General features: G+C 45.7%; 1 protein-coding gene across 1 annotated transcript in view; it reads left to right on the plus strand.

Moving 5' to 3' along the window:
* The window catches only part of LOC148442674 (uncharacterized), a 216,109-nt gene that overhangs the window by 60,470 nt on the left and 134,079 nt on the right, over nucleotides 1-21,560 (plus strand). The window contains 5 exon segments of the mRNA XM_088463620.1: nucleotides 13,421-14,465; nucleotides 18,618-18,772; nucleotides 19,581-20,207; nucleotides 20,934-21,164; nucleotides 21,253-21,393. Of these exon segments, the coding sequence (XP_088319746.1) occupies nucleotides 13,421-14,465; nucleotides 18,618-18,772; nucleotides 19,581-20,207; nucleotides 20,934-21,164; nucleotides 21,253-21,393 (2,199 nt within the window).

Below are 21,560 nucleotides of genomic sequence, written 5' to 3' on the forward strand. Positions count from 1 at the left end.
CCTGTGGTGTCCTTTTACTATTATTATATAGGGGGAGCAGCCTGCGGTGTCCTGTTGTTATTATTATTATACAAGGGGAGCAGCCTGTGGTGTCTTGTTCCTATTATACAGGGGGAGCAGCCTGTGGTGTCCTGTTACTATTATTATACAGGGGGAGCAGTCTGTGGTGTCCTGTTACTATTATTATACAGGGGGAGCAGCCTGTGGCCTCCTGTTACTATTATTATACAGGGGGAGCAGCATGTGGTGTCCTATTACTATTATTATACAGTGGGAGCAGCCTGTGGTGTTCTCTTATTACTGTTATTATACAGGGGGAGCAGCCTGTGGCGTCCTGTTATTATTATACAGGGGAAGCAGCCTGTGGTGTCCAATTACTATTATTGTACAGGGGGAGCAGACTGTGGTGTCCTGCTATTATAGTTATACAGGGGGAGCAGCCTGTGGTGTCCTGTTATTATACAGGGGGAGCAGCCTGTGGAGTCCTACTACTATTTTTGTACAGGGGGAGCAGCCTGTGGTGTCCTCTTACTATTATTATTATTATTTTTTATTTTTTTTTCATCATAGTCAGTTCTCCCCCACTCATGCAGAGCACTAATGCTTACCGCCGGCCGGCTGGTATATGGAGTAGTTCGCTCTGTCGGCAATAAGTAGTCCCAATAATATTTTGCAATGATATCATATTGTCAGCTATTATCACCCATTGTGAGCGCCTGAATGTTATATTTTGTATATTTACAAAATATATTAATCTTCATTATACAGTAACACCAGGGGATGTGTCTGGGTGATGACTGGAGAGGTGACTGCTGGGAATGGGACATTATACAGTAACACCAGGGGATGTGTCTGGGTGATGACTGGAGAGGTGACTGCTGGGAATGGGACATTATACAGTAACACCAGTGGATGTGTCTGGGTGATGACTGGAGAGGTGACTGCTGGGAATGGGACATTATACAGTAACACCAGGGGATGTGTCTGGGTGATGACTGGAGAGGTGACTGCTGGGAATGGGACATTATACAGTAACACCAGGGGATGTGTCTGGGTGATGACTGGAGAGGTGACTGCTGGGAATGGGACATTATACAGTAACACCGGGGGATGTGTCTGGGTGATGACTGGAGAGGTGACTGCTGGGAATGGGACATTATACAGTAACACCAGTGGATGTGTCTGGGTGATGACTGGAGAGGTGACTGCTGGGAATGGGACATTATACAGTAACACCGGGGGATGTGTCTGGGTGATGACTGGAGAGGTGACTGCTGGGAATGGGACATTATACAGTAACACCGGGGGATGTGTCTGGGTGATGACTGGAGAAGTGACTGCTGGGAATGGGACATTATACAGTAACACCGGGGGATGTGTCTGGGTGATGACTGGGAGAGGTGACTGCTGGGAATGGGACATTATACAGTAACACCGGGGGATGTGTCTGGGTGATGACTGGGAGAGGTGACTGCTGGGAATGGGACATTATACAGTAACACCGGGGGATGTGTCTGGGTGATGACTGGGAGAGGTGACTGCTGGGAATGGGACATTATACAGTAACACCGGGGGATGTGTCTGGGTGATGACTGGAGAGGTGACTGCTGGGAATGGGACATTATACAGTAACACCGGGGGATGTGTCTGGGTGGTGACTGGAGAGGTGACTGTTGGGAATGGGACATTATACAGTAACATCGGGGGATGTGTCTGGGTGATGACTGGAGAGGTGACTGCTGGGAATGGGACATGATACAGTAACACCGGGGGATGTGACTGGGTGATGACTGGAGAGATGACTGCTGGGAATGGGACATGATACAGTAACACCGGGGGACGTGTCTGGGTGATGACTGGAGAGGTGACTGCTGGGAATGGGACATGATACAGTAACACCGGGGGACGTGTCTGGGTGATGACTGGAGAGGTGACTGCTGGGAATGGGACATGATACAGTAACACCGGGGGACGTGTCTGGGTGATGACTGGAGAGGTGCCTGCTGGGAGTGGGGCATGATACAGTAACACCAGGGGACGTGTCTGGGTGGTGACTGGAGAGGTGACTGCTGGGAATGGGACATTATACAGTAACACCAGGGGACGTGTCTGGGTGATGGCTGGAGAGGTGACTGCTGGGAATGGGACATTATACAGTAACACCAGGGGACGTGTCTGGGTGATGACTGGAGAGGTGACTGTTGGGAATGGGACATTATACAGTAACACCAGGGGACGTGTCTGGGTGATGACTGGAGAGGTAACTGCAGGGAATGGGACATTATACAGTAACACCAGTGGATGTGTCTGGGTGATGACTGGAGAGGTGACTCCTGGGAATGGGACATTATACAGTAAAACCAGGGGATGTGTCTTGGTGATTACTGGAGAGGTGACCGATGGGAATGGGACATTATACAGTAACACCAGGGGATGTGTCTGGGTGATGACTGTATCATTGTGTGTCAGGTTCCTATAAGCTGTCAGGATGTCACTGTGTATGTCTCCATGCAGGAGGGGGAGTATATAGAGGAACACAGGGGTCTGTACAAGGACGTGATGATGGAGAATCACCGGCCCCTCACATCACTGGGTAAGAGGAGACTGTAATTTATTTTACAGGGGAAAGCAGATATGGGCCCCCCTCTATATACACATCACCTGATAATCACATATATACAATGTACTCAGTCACTGTGTGTCTCCTACAAATGGACCCAGTAACAGGAATACCCCAGAGAGATGTCCCCATCCTCTTTATTCACAGGTTTGTACAGAGGAGAATCACAGGACCCCACAGGGGCATCAGGTAGATGGGATTTAGGGGCTCACCAATATACCACAGTGACTGTCACTATATGATCTGTAGAGAAGCTGTGTGTGTCTTATACAATGATATTCTACTGTGTAATGTCTATTAACAATATCAAACATTATTAAAAAACTATTTCTGTTTAGTGTGCAGCGCTGACTAATATTAAGATAGAAGATATAGAGGGAGAAGAAGAAACATATGTGACAAATAATAAGGCAAAAGATATAAAGAGAGAAGAAGAGACGTATGTGACTGATATGAAGGCAGAAGATATAGAGGGAGAAGAAGAGACGTATGTGACTGATATGAAGGCAGAAGATATAGCTGGAGAAGAAGTGACGTATGTGACTGATATGAAGGCAGAAGATATAAAGGGAGAAGAAGAGACGTATGTAACTGATATGAAGGCAGAAGATATAGAGGGAGAAGAAGAGATGTATGTGACTGATATGAAGGTAGAAGATATAGAGGGAGAAGAAAAGACGTATGTGACTGATATGAAGGCAGAAGATATAGAGGGAGAAGAAGAGACGTATGTGACTGATATGAAGGCAGAAGATATAGAGGGAGAAGAAGAGACGTATGTGACTGATATGAAGGCAGAAGATATAGAGGGAGAAGAAGAGATGTATGTGACTGATATGAAGGTAGAAGATATAGAGGGAGAAGAAGAGACATATGTGACTGATATGAAGGCAGAAGATATAGAGGGAGAAGAAGAGACGTATGTGACTGATATGAAGGCAGAAGATATAGAGGGAGAAGAAGAGACGTATGTGACTGATATAAAGGAAGAAGATATAGAGGGAGAAGAAGAGACGTATTTAACTGATAATAAAGCAGAAGATATAGAGGGAGAAGAAGAGACATATGTGACTGATAATAAGGCAGAAGATCTAGAGGGAGAAGAAGAGATATATGTGAGGGGTGATCAGCAGTGTAAGGAGGAAATCTCTACAGATATCAGCACAGGTGAGTAATAAACATTGATTACAGAAGCATCACATATTCTCTCTTTTCAACCACTAATATAATTTCTTATTTTACACCCTCCTCTGTCAGTACAGACTAATGAGGGAAATGTTCCTGTCACTGTGTGTGATATAATACATTGCCCATGCCTGCACTCTATTACACATACTGAGATGAATATACAGAGAGTGTGAGGACATAGGGTGCAGCTAGTATGACCTGTGTGTGATATGTATAGACCATGCCTGCACTCTACTACACATACTGAGATGAATATACAGAGAGTGTGAGGACCTAGCAGGGTGCAGCTAGTATGACCTGTGTGTGATATAATGTATAGACCATGCCTGCACTCTATTACACATACTGAGATGGAGATCCGGAGAGTGTGAGGACACAGCAGGATACAGCTAGTATGACCTGTGTGTGATATAATGTATAGACCATGCCTGCTCTCTGTTAGACGCCTGACATTTCCCTGACGCCGGGAGACTGGCGCCCGGCATCCCAATCGAAGGGATGCCGGGCGCCGCGAGCTGGCATCCGCGGGGGGGGAGGGTTAGGTTTAGGGCACCCGGGGGGATTTAGGATTAGGCACCCCCCCCAGGAAGGTTAGGGTTAGGCACCCCCGGGGGGACTTAGGGTTAGGAACCCCCCTGGGGGACTTAGGTTTAGGCAGCGTGTAAGGGGGGTTAGGGTTAGTCACTTAGAGGGGGGATTAGGGTTAGGCACTTGGGGGGGAGGTTAGGGGGTTAGGTTAGGGGGTTAGGTTAGGTTAGTCAGTACTTACCTATACACGATCGGGATTTCCAGCGCTGTCGGGCTTCCGCTGCCGGGAACTCTGCTGTTGCCGGCCATGCGCCCGGCGGTATTTCATACCGATTCCGTTCTGTGTGTGATATAATGTATAGACCATTCCTGCACTATGTTACACATACTGAGATGGAGATACGGAGAGTGTGAGGACAAAGCAGGGTGCAGTTAGTATGACCTCTGTGTGATATAATGTATAGACCATGCCTGCACTCTGTTACACATACTGAGATGGAGATATGGAGAGTGTGAGGACACAGCAGGATACAGCTAGTATGACCTGTGTGTGATATAATGTATAGACCATGTCTGCGCTCTGTTACACATACTAAGATGGAGATCGGAGAGTGTGAGGACACAGCAGGATGCAGCTAGTATGACGTGTGTGCTATAATGTATAGACCATGCCTGCACTCTGTTACACATACTGAGATGGAGATACGGAGAGTGTGAGGACACAGCAGGATGCAGCTAGTATGACGTGTGTGATATAATGTATAGACCATGCTTGCACTCTGTTACACATACTGAGATGGAGATATGGAGAGTGTGAGGACACAGCAGGATACAGCTAGTATGACCTGTGTGTGATATAATGTATAGACCATGTCTGCGCTCTGTTACACATACTAAGATGGAGATCGGAGAGTGTGAGGACACAGCAGGATGCAGCTAGTATGACGTGTGTGCTATAATGTATAGACCATGCTTGCACTCTGTTACACATACTGAGATGGAGATACGGAGAGTGTGAGGACACAGCAGGGTGCAGCTAGTATGTCCTGTGTGTGATATAATATATAGACCATGCCTGCACTCTGTTACACATACTGAGATGAAGATATGGAGAGTGTGAGGACACAGCAGGATGCAGCTAGTATAACGTGTGTGATATAATGTATAGACCATGCCTGCACTCTGTTACACATACTGAGATGGAGATACGGAGAGTGTGAGGACACAGCAGGATACAGCTAGTATGTCCTGTGCGTGATATAATGTATAGACCATGCCTGCACTCTGTTACACATACTGAGATGGAGATATGGAGAGTGTGAGGACACAGCAGGATACAGCTAGTATGACCTGTGTGTGATATAATGTATAGACCATGCCTGCGCTCTGTTACACATACTGTAATGGAGATATGGAGAGTGTGAGGACACAGCAGGGTACAGCTAGTATGACCTGTGTGTGATATAATGTATAGACCATGCCTGCGCTCTGTTACACATACTGAGATGGAGATATGGAGAGTGTGAGGACACAGCAGAGTGCAGCTAGTATGACCTGTGTGTGATATAATGTATAGACCATGCCTGCGCTCTGTTACACATACTGAGATGGAGATATGGAGAGTGTGAGGACACAGCAGAGTGCAGCTAGTATGACCTGTGTGTGATATAATGTATAGACCATGCCTGCGCTCTGTTACACATACTGAGATGGAGATATGGAGAGTGTGAGGACACAGTAGGATACAGCTAGTATGACCTGTGTGTGATATAATGTATAGACCATGCCTGCACTCTGTTACACATACTGAGATGGAGATATGGAGAGTGTGAGGACACAGCAGGATACAGCTAGTATGTCCTGTGTGTGATATAATGTATAGACCATGCCTGCACTCTGTTACACATACTGAGATGGAGATATGGAGAGTGTGAGGACACAGCAGGATACAGCTAGTATGTCCTGTGTGTGATATAATGTATAGACCATGCCTGCACTCTGTTACACATACTGAGATGGAGATATGGAGAGTGTGAGGACACAGCAGGATGCAGCTAGTATGTCCTGTGTGTGATATAATGTATAGACCATGCCTGCACTCTGTTACACATACTGAGATGGAGATATGGAGAGTGTGAGGACACAGCAGGATACAGCTAGTATGACCTGTGTGTGATATAATGTATAGACCATGCCTGCACTCTGTTACACATACTGAGATGGAGAGTGTGAGGACACAGCAGGATACAGCTAGTATGTCCTGTGTGTGATATAATGTATAGACCATGCCTGCACTCTGTTACACATACTGAGATGGAGATATGGAGAGTGTGAGGACACAGCAGGATACAGCTAGTGTGACCTGTGTGTGATATAATGTATAGACCATGCCTGCTCTCTGTTACACATACTGAGATGGAGATATGGAGAGTGTGAGGACACAGCAGGGTGCAGCTAGTATGTCCTGTGTGTGATATAATGTATAGACCATGCCTGCACTCTGTTACACATACTGAGATGGAGATCCGGAGAGTGTGAGGACACAGCAGGGTGCAGCTAGTATGTCCTGTGTGTGATATAATGTATAGACCATGCCTGCACTCTGTTACACATACTGAGATGGAGATATGGAGAGTGTGAGGACATAGCAGGATACAGCTAGTATGACCTGTGTGTGATATAATGTATAGACCATGCCTGCACTCTGTTACACATACTGAGATGGAGATATGGAGAGTGTGAGGACATAGCAGGATACAGCTAGTATGACCTGTGTGTGATATAATGTATAGACCATGCCTGCACTCTGTTACACATACTGAGATGGAGATATGGAGAGTGTGAGGATACAGCAGGATACAGCTAGTATGACCTGTGTGTGATATAATGTATAGACCATGCCTGCACTCTGTTACACATACTGAGATGGAGATATGGAGAGTGTGAGGACACAGCAGGATACAGCTAGTATGACCTGTGTGTGATATAATGTATAGACCATGCCTGCACTCTGTTACACATACTGAGATGGAGATATGGAGAGTGTGAGGACACAGCAGGATACAGCTAGTATGACCTGTGTGTGATATAATGTATAGACCATGCCTGCACTCTGTTACACATACTGAAATGGAGATATGGAGAGTGTGAGGACACAGCAGGGTGCAGCTAGTATGTCCTGTGTGTAATATAATGTATAGACCATGCCTGCACTCTGTTACACATACTGAGATGGAGATACGGAGAGTGTGAGGACACAGCAGGATACAGCTAGTATGACCTGTGTGTGATATAATGTATAGACCATGCCTGCACTCTGTTACACATACTGAGATGGAGATAAGGAGAGTGTGAGGATACAGCAGGATGCAGCTAGTATGTCCTGTGTGTGATATAATGTATAGACCATGCCTGCACTCTGTTACACATACTGAGATGGAGATATGGAGAGTGTGAGGACACAGCAGGATACAGCTAGTATGTCCTGTGTGTGATATAATGTATAGACCATGCCAGCACTCTGTTACACATACTGAGATGGAGCATGCATGCCGACATTTAGCCCCCTCCTTCCGGGAGGGAGCTGTCGGACTTACAGGGCTGGGGGCGTGACGCGGCCAAAGGGGGCGGGACCCGGCACATGACGCGGCGTTGGAGGCGGAGCATGGGGCGTGAACGCGTCATCGTGGCTCCGCCCCCTCTTCATAATGCCGTGATTCATGGCATTGTGCAGCCGGGGGCGGAGCCGCGGTGACGCGATTCAGCGCGAATCGCGTCACCGGCCCCCCTGCTGCCGGTGTTTCTATTTAAAAGCGTGGGGGGGTCCGGACACATCGCCGGGGCCGGGAGGATTGCCTGCCTTCCCGGGAGGTCGGGAGCGGCACCCGATTTTCGGGAGGCTCCCGACCAAATCGGGAGGGTAGGCAAGTATGAGATGGAGATATGGAGAGTGTGAGGACACAGCAGGATACAGCTAGTATGTCCTGTGTGTGATATAATGTATAGACCATGCCTGCACCCTGTTACACATACTGAGATGGAGATATGGAGAGTGTGAGGATACAGCAGGGTACAGCTAGTATGTCCTGTGTGTGATATAATGTATAGACCATGCCTGCACTCTATTACACATACTGAGATGGATATATGGAGAGTGTGAGGACACAGCAGGATACAGCTAGTATGTCCTGTGTGTGATATAATGTATAGACCATGCCTGCACTCTGTTACACATACTGAGATGGAGATACGGAGAGTGTGAGGACACAGCAGGATACAGCTAGTATGTCCTGTGTGTGATATAATGTATAGACCATGCCTGCACCCTGTTACACATACTGAGATGGATATATGGAGAGTGTGAGGACACAGCAGGATACAGCTAGTATGTCCTGTGTGTGATATAATGTATAGACCATGCCTGCACTCTGTTACACATACTGAGATGGAGATACGGAGAGTGTGAGGACACAGCAGGATACAGCTAGTATGACCTGTGTGTGATATAATGTATAGACCATGCCAGCACTCTGTTACACATACTGAGATGGAGATACGGAGAGTGTGAGGACACAGCAGGGTGCAGCTAGTATGTCCTGTGTGTGATATAATGTATAGACCATGCCTGCACTCTGTTACACATACTGAGATGGAGATATGGAGAGAGTGAGGACATAGCAGGATACAGCTAGTATGACCTGTGTGTGATATAATGTATAGACCATGCCTGCACTCTGTTACACATACTGAGATGGAGATACGGAGAGTGTGAGGACACAGCAGGATACAGCTAGTATGTCCTGTGTGTGATATAATGTATAGACCATGCCTGCACTCTGTTACACATACTGAGATGGAGATATGGAGAGTGTGAGGACACAGCAGGGTACACCTAGTATGTCCTGTGTGTGATATAATGTATAGACCATGCCTGCACTCTGTTACACATACTGAGATGGAGATATGGAGAGTGTGAGGACACAGCAGGATACAGCTAGTATGTCCTGTGTGTGATATAATGTATAGACTATGCCTGCACTCTGTTACACATACTGAGATGCAGATATGGAGAGTGTGAGGACACAGCAGGATGCAGCTAGTATGTACTGTGTGTGATATAATGTATAGACCATGCCTGCACTCTGTTACACATACTGAGATGGAGATATGGAGAGTGTGAGGACACAGCAGGATACAGCTAGTATGTCCTGTGTGTGATATAATGTATAGACCATGCCTGCACTCTGTTACACATACTGAGATGGAGATACGGAGAGTGTGAGGACACAGCAGGGTGCAGCTAGTATGTCCTGTGTGTGATATACTGTATAGACCATGCCTGCACTCTGTTACACATACTGAGATGGAGATCAGGAGAGTGTGAGGACACAGCAGGATACAGCTAGTATGACCTGTGTGTGATATAATGTATAGACCATGCCTGCACTCTGTTACACATACTGAGATGGAGATATGGAGAGTGTGAGGACACAGCAGGGTGCAGCTAGTATGTCCTGTGTGTGATATAATGTATAGACCATTCCTGCACTCTGTTACACATACTGAGATGGAGATATGGAGAGTGTGAGGACACAGCAGGGTGCAGCTAGTATGACCTGAGTGTGATATAATGTATAGACCATGCCTGCACTCTGTTACACATACTGAGATGGAGATATGGAGAGTGTGAGGACACAGCAGGGTACAGCTAGTGTGTCCTGTGTGTGATATAATGTATAGACCATGCCTGCACTCTGTTACACATACTGAGATGGAGATATGGAGAGTGTGAGGACACCGCAGGATGCAGCTAGTATGACCTGTGTGTGATATAATGTATAGACCATGCCTGCACTCTGTTACACATACTGAGATGGAGATATGGAGAGTGTGAGGACACAGCAGGATACAGCTAGTATGTCCTGTGTGTGATATAATGTATAGACCATGCCTGCACTCTGTTACACATACTGAGATGGACATATGGAGAGTGTGAGGACACAGCAGGATGCAGCTAGTGTGTCCTGTGTGTGATATAATGTATAGACCATGCCTGCACTCTGTTACACATACTGAGATGGAGATATGGAGAGTGTGAGGACACAGCAGGATACAGCTAGTATGACCTGTGTGTGATATAATGTATAGACCATGCCTGCACTCTGTTACACATACTGAGATGGAGATATGGAGAGTGTGAGGACACAGCAGGGTGCAGCTAGTATGTCCTGTGTGTGATATAATGTATAGACCATGCCTGCACTCTGTTACACATACTGAGATGGAGATATGGAGAGTGTGAGGACACAGCAGGATACAGCTAGTATGACCTGTGTGTGATATAATGTATAGACCATGCCTGCACTCTGTTACACATACTGAGATGGAGATATGGAGAGTGTGAGGACACAGCAGGATGCAGCTAGTATGACCTGTGTGTGATATAATGTATAGACCATGCCTGCACTCTGTTACACATACTGAGATGGAGATATGGAGAGTGTGAGCACACAGCAGGGTACAGCTAGTGTGTCCTGTGTGTGATATAATGTATAGACCATGCCTGCACTCTGTTACACATACTGAGATGGACATATGGAGAGTGTGAGGACACAGCAGGATGCAGCTAGTGTGTCCTGTGTGTGATATAATGTATAGACCATGCCTGCACTCTGTTACACATACTGAGATGGAGATATGGAGAGTGTGAGGACACCGCAGGATGCAGCTAGTATGACCTGTGTGTGATATAATGTATAGACCATGCCTGCACTCTGTTACACATACTGAGATGGAGATATGGAGAGTGTGAGGACACAGCAGGATACAGCTAGTATGTCCTGTGTGTGATATAATGTATAGACCATGCCTGCACTCTGTTACACATACTGAGATGGAGATATGGAGAGTGTGAGGACACCGCAGGATGCAGCTAGTATGACCTGTGTGTGATATAATGTATAGACCATGCCTGCACTCTGTTACACATACTGAGATGGAGATATGGAGAGTGTGAGGACACAGCAGGATACAGCTAGTATGACCTGTGTGTGATATAATGTATAGACCATGCCTGCACTCTGTTGGTAGTGACAGTTTTAACGTTGGTATCTACCAGTGTAGCATATAGATAAGGTGTCTGAATACATTTCAAGAAATCCCAGGTTTATGCCCATATGTTGCGCCCATTGTACATAACATGTCATAAGAGAGAGATTTTGGGGGAAATGTATCAAACCTTAGAGAGAGAGATACAGAGGAGAAATTGCCCACATCACCCAATCAGCTTGTAGCTTTTATTATCAAGTACAGTTTGTAAATGACAGAAGCTGATTGTTGCAAAGAGCAACTTCTCCACTTTGCCTCTGTGAGGTTTGATACATCTCCCCCTTTAGTAACTACTCCCCAGCCAGTGTTACTCCTAAACCCTAATCCTCCTCATGACAATCATCAGTACATACACAATGAAGTCACTGACTGTATGGAGATATTGGGGTACAGCCGGGCATGTCTTATTATAGTTACACAGTATGGAGATGTTGGGGTACAGCCGGGCACGTCTTATTATAGTTACACAGTATGGAGATGTTGGGGTACAGCCGGGCACGTCTTATTATAGTTACACAGTATGGAGATGTTGGGGTACAGCCGGGCACGGCTTATTATAGTTACACAGTATGGAGATGTTGGGGTACAGCCGGGCACGTCTTATAGTTACACAGTATGGAGATGTTGGGGTACAGCCGGGCACGTGTTATTATAGTTACACAGTATGGAGATGTTGGGGTACAGCCAGGCACGTCTTATTATAGTTACACAGTATTGAGATGTTAGGGTACAGCCAGGCACGTCTTATTAGAGTTACACAGTATGGAGATGTAGGGGTACAGCCAGGCACGTCTTATTATAGTTACACAGTATGGAGATGTTGGGGTACAGCCGGGCACGTCTTATAGTTACACAGTATGAGATGTTGGGGTACAGCCGGGCACGTCTTATTATGGTTACACAGTATGGAGATGTTGGGGTGCAGCCGGGCACGTCTTATAGTTACACAGTATGAGATGTTGGGGTACAGCCGGGCACGTCTTATAGTTACACAGTATGGAGATGTTGGGGTGCAGCTGGACACATCTTATAGTTACACAGTATGAGATGTTGGGGTACAGCTGGGCACATCTTATAGTTACACAGTATGAGATGTTGGGGTACAGCCGGGCACGTCTTATAGTTACACAATATGAGATGTTGGGGTACAGCCGGGCACGTCTTATTATAGTTACACAGTATGAGATGTTGGGGTACAGCCGGGCACGTCTTATAGTTACACAGTATGAGATGTTGGGGTACAGCCGGGCACATCTTATTGTTACACAGTATGGAGATGTTGGGGTACAGCCGGGGACATCTTCTAGTTACACAGTATGGAGATGTTGGGGTACAGCCGGGGACACCTTATAGTTAGACAGTATGGAGATGTTGGGGTACAGCCGGGCACGTCTTATAGTTACACAGTATGAGATGTTAGGGTACAGCCGGGCACGTCTTATAGTTACACAGTATGAGATGTTGGAGTACAGCCGGGCACGTCTTATTGCTACACAGTATGGAGATGTTGGGGTACAGCTGGGCACATCTTATTATAGTTACACAGTATGGTAAAGTTCTGCAATAAGGCTAATTCCCATATAATTATTCTTTTCCCAGCAGATGGACACAGCAACAGGAATAACTCGGGGAGACGTCTCATATTATCTCCAGATTGTGACCTAAATGATAACAACTTCTCACAGGACTCTCCAGGAGAAAACCCCATTATCCCCAGTATACATCAAGCATCTCACAGAGCAGATATATCATCTGATCCCTCTAACCACGAAGAATGCTCCCCTGATACTCCCAGTAGTGTTACACACAACTCAGATCACACAGGTGATAAACCATTGTCATGTTCTGAATGTGGGAAAATATTTACCAAGCAGATCAGTCTTTCTATACATCAAAAGAGAGTACACACAGCTGAAAGGCCTTTTTTATGTTCTGAGTGTGGGAAATGTTTTACATGTAAATCATATCTTGTTAGACATAAGAGACATTACACAGGTGAAAAACTATTTTCATGTTCTGAGTGTGGGAAATCTTTTACACAGAAATCAGATCTTGTTATACATCAGAGAAGTCACACAGGTGAAAAACCATTTCCATGCTCTGAGTGTGGGAAATGTTTTACACATAAATCAGTTCTTGTTACACATCATAGAAGTCACACAGGTGAGAAACCATTTCCATGCTCTGAGTGTGGGAAATGTTTTACACGGAATTCAGAACTCGTTCAACATCAGAGATGTCACACAGGGGAGAAACCATTTCCATGCTCTGAGTGTGGGAAATGTTTTACACGGAAATCATTTCTTGTTATACATCAGAGATCTCACACAGGTGAGAAACCATTTCCATGCTCTGAGTGTGGGAAATGTTTTACACATAAATCAGTTCTTGTTACACATCATAGAAGTCACACAGGTGAGAAACCATTTCCATGCTCTGAGTGTGGGAAATGTTTTACACAGAAATCAGAACTTGTTAGACATCAGAGACGTCACACAGGTGAGAAACCATTTCCATGCTCTGAGTGTGGGAAATGTTTTACACGGAAATCATTTCTTGTTATACATCAGAGATGTCACACAGGTGAGAAACCATTTCCATGTTCTGTGTTTGGGAAATGTTTTACACAGAAATCAGAACTTGTTACACATCAGAGACGACACACAGGTGAGAAGCCATTTCCATGCTCTGAGTGTGGGAAATGTTTTACAAAGAAATCACATCTTGTTACACATCAGAGACGACACACAGGTGAGAAGCCATTTCCATGCTCTGAGTGTGGGAATTTTTTACACGGAAATCATTTCTTGTTATACATCAGAGATGTCACACAGGTGAGAAACCATTTCCATGTTCTGTGTGTGGTAAATGTTTTACACAGAAATCAGAACTTGTTACACATCAGAAACGTCACACAGGAGAAAAGCAAAGTATATGAGCCTATAGAAATATATAGAAATTGCAGCGGTATTTGCAGTAGTGTAATATCATTGGGAATTGTCAGAACAAGCATAAATACAATGTTAGACTAGATTGCTGTCCATGTTGATGGAAGGTAAATGACATTTACATTATCACACTATGGACCTAATTCAGCAGTGGAAGCAAATGCAGCTGCACTCTCTTACAGATCGCAGGTGCTAATATATGCTAATGCTGAGGCACAGCCGCCATAACCGCGCCCACTGCTGCCTTCTCCTTACCGTCCAATGTCGACCTCCTGTGTAATAATCGGTACCATCGCCGCACATCACGCAGTCACAGCATTTACATCATGTCTGACCAGCCGCAAACACTGCAGCTCTCCTGACACGCAGAGAGGTCTCATGCTGCAGCTGCCATCGTTATGGCTAATTTATACACGCCCATGACATGGCGATCACACGGACAGACATGCCTGCAGGACATGGCGATCACATGGACAGACAAGCCCATGACATGGCAATCACACGGACACACACGCCTGCAGTTTTCTGTCCACCCCCGTTACCTCCCCCAAACGCTGTCACCCTGCAGCTCACTATGTGATGAATTCCTCTGTGCGTCCATAATAGCAATGTGATCGCTGTGTGTGCGCAGTGTGACTTATACGCAGGTGTGATCGTAAACATTCGCTCTATCTGCGTAACTATCGTCATTGTGTCCTCTGCTGAATCAGCCCCTATATACTAATATATTACATTATATTATATATCCACAGGGATGTCACCAACATAGGGCTCCAACATGTTCCTCATGTAATGGCTTTCAGTTTCCTTATTCTATCAGATCAGAGGTTCCCAAACTCCTCTTATTACAGGCCAAGTATTAAGGATATCCATGCTTGAGCACAGGTCACTTAATTAGTGCCTCAGTCAGTTTGAATTAACAATGTGGATTAAAACATGGATATCCTTAAACCTTGGATTGTAATGGCAGAGTTTGGGAAGCTCTGTATTAGAATATTATTGTGCTATTGGCCTATTTGCACAGTAACAAGACCACATGATGTAATATAGGGACATAACTAATCTGTCATCATGACAATGTGCTGGGAAGTGGGAAACTATGACATCATGTGATGACTGGGCTGTAAGTGATGGGGTGAGATGGGTGATATAATGACATCTGTAACCTCTGATTTTATCTCGCTGGATCCAGTATTCTCTGGTTGGGTTTCCTGGTAAATGGATCTCTAATCTCCTTACAGCAGTCTGATGTCTGGTTCCTTCTAATTAGATCCTCTGTAACCTACTATTTACACTGTTCCATAAGATAAGGACATTAATATCATGATCACTTATGTAATTATACATTATTAGATAATGTAATTCGTGTTGGGACACAGGAAGCTGCTGGTCCTGGTATAAACCACTAACAGTAATGTACATTAGGTGCATCAGGCTCCCGATATCCCCAGCAGAATACAGATGTGAGCAGGGTACGTAGTAATGGAGGAATAATACAGGGACATCACAGGATAAGTAGGATCAGTACAGATTGTCCTCAGTATGTCCTGCACTGTCTCACCTCCCACAGTGGTGACACCACCAGTAATGTGCATCAGGCTCCCGATATCCCCAGCAGAATACAGATGTGAGCAGGGTACGTAGTAATGGGGGAATAATACAGGGACATCACAGGATAAGTAGGATCAGTACAGATTGTCCTCAGTATGTCCTGCACTGTCTCACCTCCCACAGTGGTGACACCACCAGTAATGTGCAGGGTCAGGAGATGGAGATTATTTGGTAGTGAGGAAATCACAGAAAGGACAATACAAGCTTTGTTATGGAGCATACAAACGGTCAGATTTGTCAGATCTGTCAGATGAACGATTTTACCAAAGATTTGAGCGATTTGAACGATTTTTGACTGCATTAAAATGAATGGAATCGTCCAAGTCTGACTGCAAACACATCAGATGTCAGATATTGTTATCTGACCATCGGGAACGCGCATCGTTCAAATCGTTCATCTGACAGATATGTCAGATTTTCCTTCAGATATGAACGATTGATTGATTTTTGAAATCGTTATCGTTCAGATCTGAAGAAAAATCTGGCCGTGTGTATACTCCATTATAGACCTACAAGTATATGAGATAAAGAGTTTGGTAACAAGTAAGAAAAGCAAACACTGCACGGACCTGTCTGACGTCCATGTGGGGTAACACAGCTGCGTGTGGCGCTTGTTAGTATTTACCACACTTTTTAGTACATTGTTAGTAAAGCTGGAATAGTGTCCAGTTGCCCTCTCGGTGGTGCACATATTCTGTGATGACTGTCAAGGAGAAAATATAATTTCCCTTATGATCAAAAGCATTTGTATGAAGTGAGTTATGCTATTAAAATGATTAGAAATGATACAAATATTGATAGGTAATATTACCATATATATCTTAACTAGAAGTAATGTTTTACATTAATAAAACTTAACATATAGATGCACATTGTAAATATTTATGTATTTTAAACTTCCAAGAGGGCAAGTTGCCTAAAAAGTTGAGTGATATATAAATCATGTTTCTCCTTCATCCACTAGGGGACACTGGAGTCTTCATGACAGTGGGGTATAGATGGTGCTAGGTGGGAGCTAGCACTTTACATTTTAGAAGTGTGACTAGCTCCTCCCCCTCTATACCCACTACAAGTCTTAGATTGTCCCTCGTTAGTTAAAACCGCCACTGGCAGCCAGGCAGTTTGTAAGTATGCCCTGGCTACCTTGATTAGCGAGGTAGCCAGGTTAAACACACAGGCAGTGTTTAAGGCAGCAGTGGCTCCGATTGGTGGAGTAAGAACAGACAGGCTGGGTGGGGTCTCCTTCACACAATGTGCATTTTGCTTTGAAGTGAGCACCATAGCGGGGGCGGAGCCTAACTCCAGACTCCTGCTCCTTCCTTCCAGTGCTTCTCAGAAGTGTGCTGGCGGCCATTAAATGGAGGAGACTATACTGCTGGTGCTGCACTGAGACTGAGAGCCAGACCTGTCCTGTAAGTGCACAGTAGGATTTAGGCTGGTTAGGAGAGCATTTAGGCACAGTAACTACTTTATTCGCAATATAGTTACTTGGTAAAAGTGCCTAGCATTTTTCTGCCCTCTCCTACCTCTGCATATCTCAGTCTTTACCTGTTAACCCTCTCCACTACACTTTACCGTTGTTTGTGTGGGGTTTGTATGTACCATGGCTGGAAGGGGCTCTAAAGCTTATCAGAAATCATTTACCTGTGTGCAGAAAAGTATACACGGGCAGTCATCTAGCCCCATATTCTGTGACAAGTGTAATCCACAGCAAGAGTCTCCACGGATGACAGAACCGCCGTCTTGGGCGGAAGAGTTTGCATCCGTTATGTCACATCTCTGCTGAGCTGGAGGCTTCTCATAAAGAGAGAGACATTTCTAGGTCAGCTACTATAGAAGTACCTAAAGACCATGCCTATGCCGGTTCATCTATGGAGGGAATGACAAAATCCATGTTGTTGTCTTGTGCCACGTCGTCGGGACCTTCACCGCAGGTCTCAAAAAAGAGACTATTACCCTCAGTTCTCCAGTCGGACGACTCAGAGGAGGAGGAAATGCCGGCTCTAGAGGATGGCGAATATACTCAGGATTCACCTGAGGAGCTCCAAGAGGAGATTGAGCCTGTGTCCTAAGGGATAGAAGGGTTAATCTGCAATCCGACAAGTATTGCAGATAGATGATGAGGAAAAGGGGCCTGCACGGCAGTCTTTTTAGCGAAACAGAGGCAGGTTACTTTTCCAATTTCAGAAGAACTAGATTCTCTCCTGGTTTCAGCTGGGAACATCTGGATAAAAAATTTCAGATGCCCCGACGATTGTTATCTTCCTATCCTTTTCCTGCAGATAGCAGAAAATCTTGTGAGACTCCTACAGTAGATTCTTTGTTCTCTTCTATCTGAAAAGACTATTCTACCGGTCCCTGGTGCCATGTCTTTGAAAGAGACATTGGACAGGAGGCTGGAGAATACTGTCAAGTCCATTTTTATTGCTGAGGGGGTGACTTTCCGTCCTGCGATTTTAAGCTGCTGGACTAACAAAGCTATTGAGGTTTGTGCAAAACGATTAGCTGAAGGGATGAGACAGGCTCCCGGTGGAACTTATTCCTCTAGAACACATAGGAGAAGCTGCAGCCTACCTTGGAGAGGTGTCCAAGGATGTTTGTAATCTCGCCTCCAGAACTTCAGCTCTGGTGGTTTCAGCGCGCAGGGCGCTTTGGCTTCATCAATGGCAGGCGGACGTGGATACGAAAAAAGCTGTGGAAGCTCTTTCCTTCAAGGAAAAAATCTTATTTGGAGCGGAACTTGATAAGTGGATTTCTGATGCTACTGGTGGTAAATCCACTTATTTTCCATCACGGGGTCCGCCTCCTAGAAGGCCCTACTTGGGGCCCTCGTTTCGGTCCTTTCGTTCCCCAGGTCGTTTCCATGGTCGCTCAAGAGGACCTACTACCCGTGGTTCCAGAGGTCATGGCAGATTCGCAGCAATAGCTGCTCAACAGGAGAATTAGTCTGCCACCCAATCGAGTGCATGACGGGCTTCCCTCTCACCTGGGGGACACCAGGGTGGGAGCACGTTTTCAGGACTTCATAGAAGTATGGACAGAATCTTGTACAGACACTTGGTTTCTGGACCTCATCACCCAAGGATTCAAGCTCGATTTTCAGTTTCAACCTCCCCTCCAGTTTTTCACAACAAGTTTGCCAGTTTCCAATGACAGGAGTGTCATATTACAGCAGGCAATAGACAAACTTCTATCCGCGAGGGTTTCAGTCCAGGTTCCCAGGCATCAAACTGGACAAGATTTCTACTCCAGTTTGTTCGTGGTTCTGAAGCCGGACGGCTTGGGCAGACCTATTCTGAACTTAGATCTCAATCCCTACCTGATGATTTTCAAGTTCAAGATGGAGTCCCTTCAGTCTGTTATTGCAGGTCTGGAGGAAGGCGAATTCATGGTATCTTTAAATATCAAGGACGCCTACCTTCACATTCCTATCTGGCCGCCTCACCAGGCGTTTTTTAAATTTGCCTTTCAGACCTTACCCTTCGGCTTATCAGCCCCCAGGGTATTCACGATGGTCAGGTCTCCTTCGGATACAAGGGATCACAATCATCCCTTACCTAGACTATCTCCTTCTGAAGGCTCATTCCAGAGAACAATTACAGCAGAACATAGTGACTCACAAGCTCCTCATAGGTCACGGGTGGATCCTGAACTTTCCCAAGTCTCATCTGCAACTGACACAAAGGCTCCAGATTCTAGGAATGATTCTGGACATGCTATGTCAGTGGGTTTTCCTTCCCCAGAGAAAGGCAGCCTCCATACAGCAAATAGTGAGGTCAGTCCTTCGACATCATCTGGTATCGGTGTACGTCTGCATTCAACTCCTGGGAAAGATGGTGGTGGCATTCCAGGCCATTCCTTACAGACATTTCCACTCCAGACCGTTTCAGCTCAACCTTCTCTCCCAATGGTCAGGATCCCATCTTTTCCTCCACCAACGTGTGAGGTTAAGTCCCAAAACTCAGATATCCCTTCTATGGTGGCCGAAATCGTCGCAGCTATTGGAGGGCAAGAGATTCGGAGAGTAGGATTAGACTCTCCTCAGCACAGATGCAGATCTGAGAGGGTAGGGGGCAGTGATTTGGGAACACCACTTCTAAGGTCACTGGACCTCACGGGAAGCGAATCTGCCGATAAACATCCTGGAATTACGAGCAGTGTTCTACACTCTTCAACTAGCACATCACCTGTTGCGGAGCCGAGCAGTTAGAGTCCAGTCGGACAACGCCACGGCAGTGGTGTACATAAACTGATGGGGCGGCACTTGAAGTCAGGCAGCAATGAAGAAAGTAAGCCGCATCCTACTCTGGGCAGAAAAGTTTGCGGTGGCAATTTCAGCAATTTTCATTCCAGGCGTCGACAATTGGGAGGCAGACTACAGGACTTGCTCCCAGGGGAATGGGCGCTCCATCCTTAGGTGTTTTCGACAGCTTGTCCAATGGTGGGGTCTTCCACAGGTCGACCTCATGGCATCCAGACAAAATCATCAACTGCCTCTGAACTGCTCTCGAACGAGAAAGCGGGAGGCAGTGGCAGTGGACGCACTTTCAACACCATGGTGATTCCGTTTTTGTTCCTCTTCTCCCTCGGATTCTACAACGCATCAAGAGGGAGAGCTTGGTATTCCAACCTTCGCCTTCTACTGATCGACAATCCGTGGCCCATACCTCTGATAGAGGATCTCTTACTACAGGGTCCTTTAATCTATCCATACTTAATGTGGCTACCTTTGACGGTGTGGCTGTTGAAAGAGTCATATTACGATGAAAAGGAATCACATCCAGGGTAATCCCTGCTATGCTTTGAGCTCGGAAAGAAGTTACTTAGAAACATTACCACAGTATTTGAAAGGGTTGTTTCATGGTGTGAAAGGCGAGAGTCACCACCTACAGTTTTTAATCTAGCCAAACTCCTGCTTTTTCTGCAAGCAGGCTTCTCGGCCGGCCTACACCTGGGTTCTCTGAAAGTTCAGATTTCAGCACTGTCTGAATTTTTCCAGAAGAAGCTGCCCTTGATACCAGATGTTCAGACCTTTCTGCAAAGAGTTATTTGGTTACAACTACCCTTTGTGCCTCCTACAGTTCCATGGGATCTGTATCTGGTCATTTTCTTCTTACAATCTCTTCTGTTTGAACCTTTGGAGGCTGTGGAGTTTAAATTTGGTACTTTTACTTGCGCTGGCCTCAGCCAGACGGTTGTCAGAGCTTGGGGCTCTATCCTTTCGTCCTCTATACTTGGTATTTCATTCAGATAAGGCAGAACTTTTCCCAAAGTGGTTTCAGCTTTCCACATTAATCAACCTATTGTGGTACCGATTCTTCCACAGGACTCGCCAACTTCAAGATCCTTGGATGGCTCTTTGGATCTATGTGAAATGGACAGCAGCAATATGTAAGACAGACGATCTGTTTTGCCTTATATGGTGCTGCTCATCCTGGTTGGCCAGATTCCAAACAAATGCCTGCTAGATTAGTCTGACCATCAGTCACGCATATGTGACCTCCTCCAAGGAGTGTCCTTTTTCTATTATTGTGCATTCCACTCGTTCAGTGGGTTCC

The sequence above is a fragment of the Taudactylus pleione genome, unplaced genomic scaffold, assembly GCF_031769625.1.
Source record: "Taudactylus pleione unplaced genomic scaffold, aTauple2 ptg001421l, whole genome shotgun sequence".
Lineage (NCBI taxonomy): Eukaryota > Metazoa > Chordata > Amphibia > Anura > Myobatrachidae > Taudactylus > Taudactylus pleione.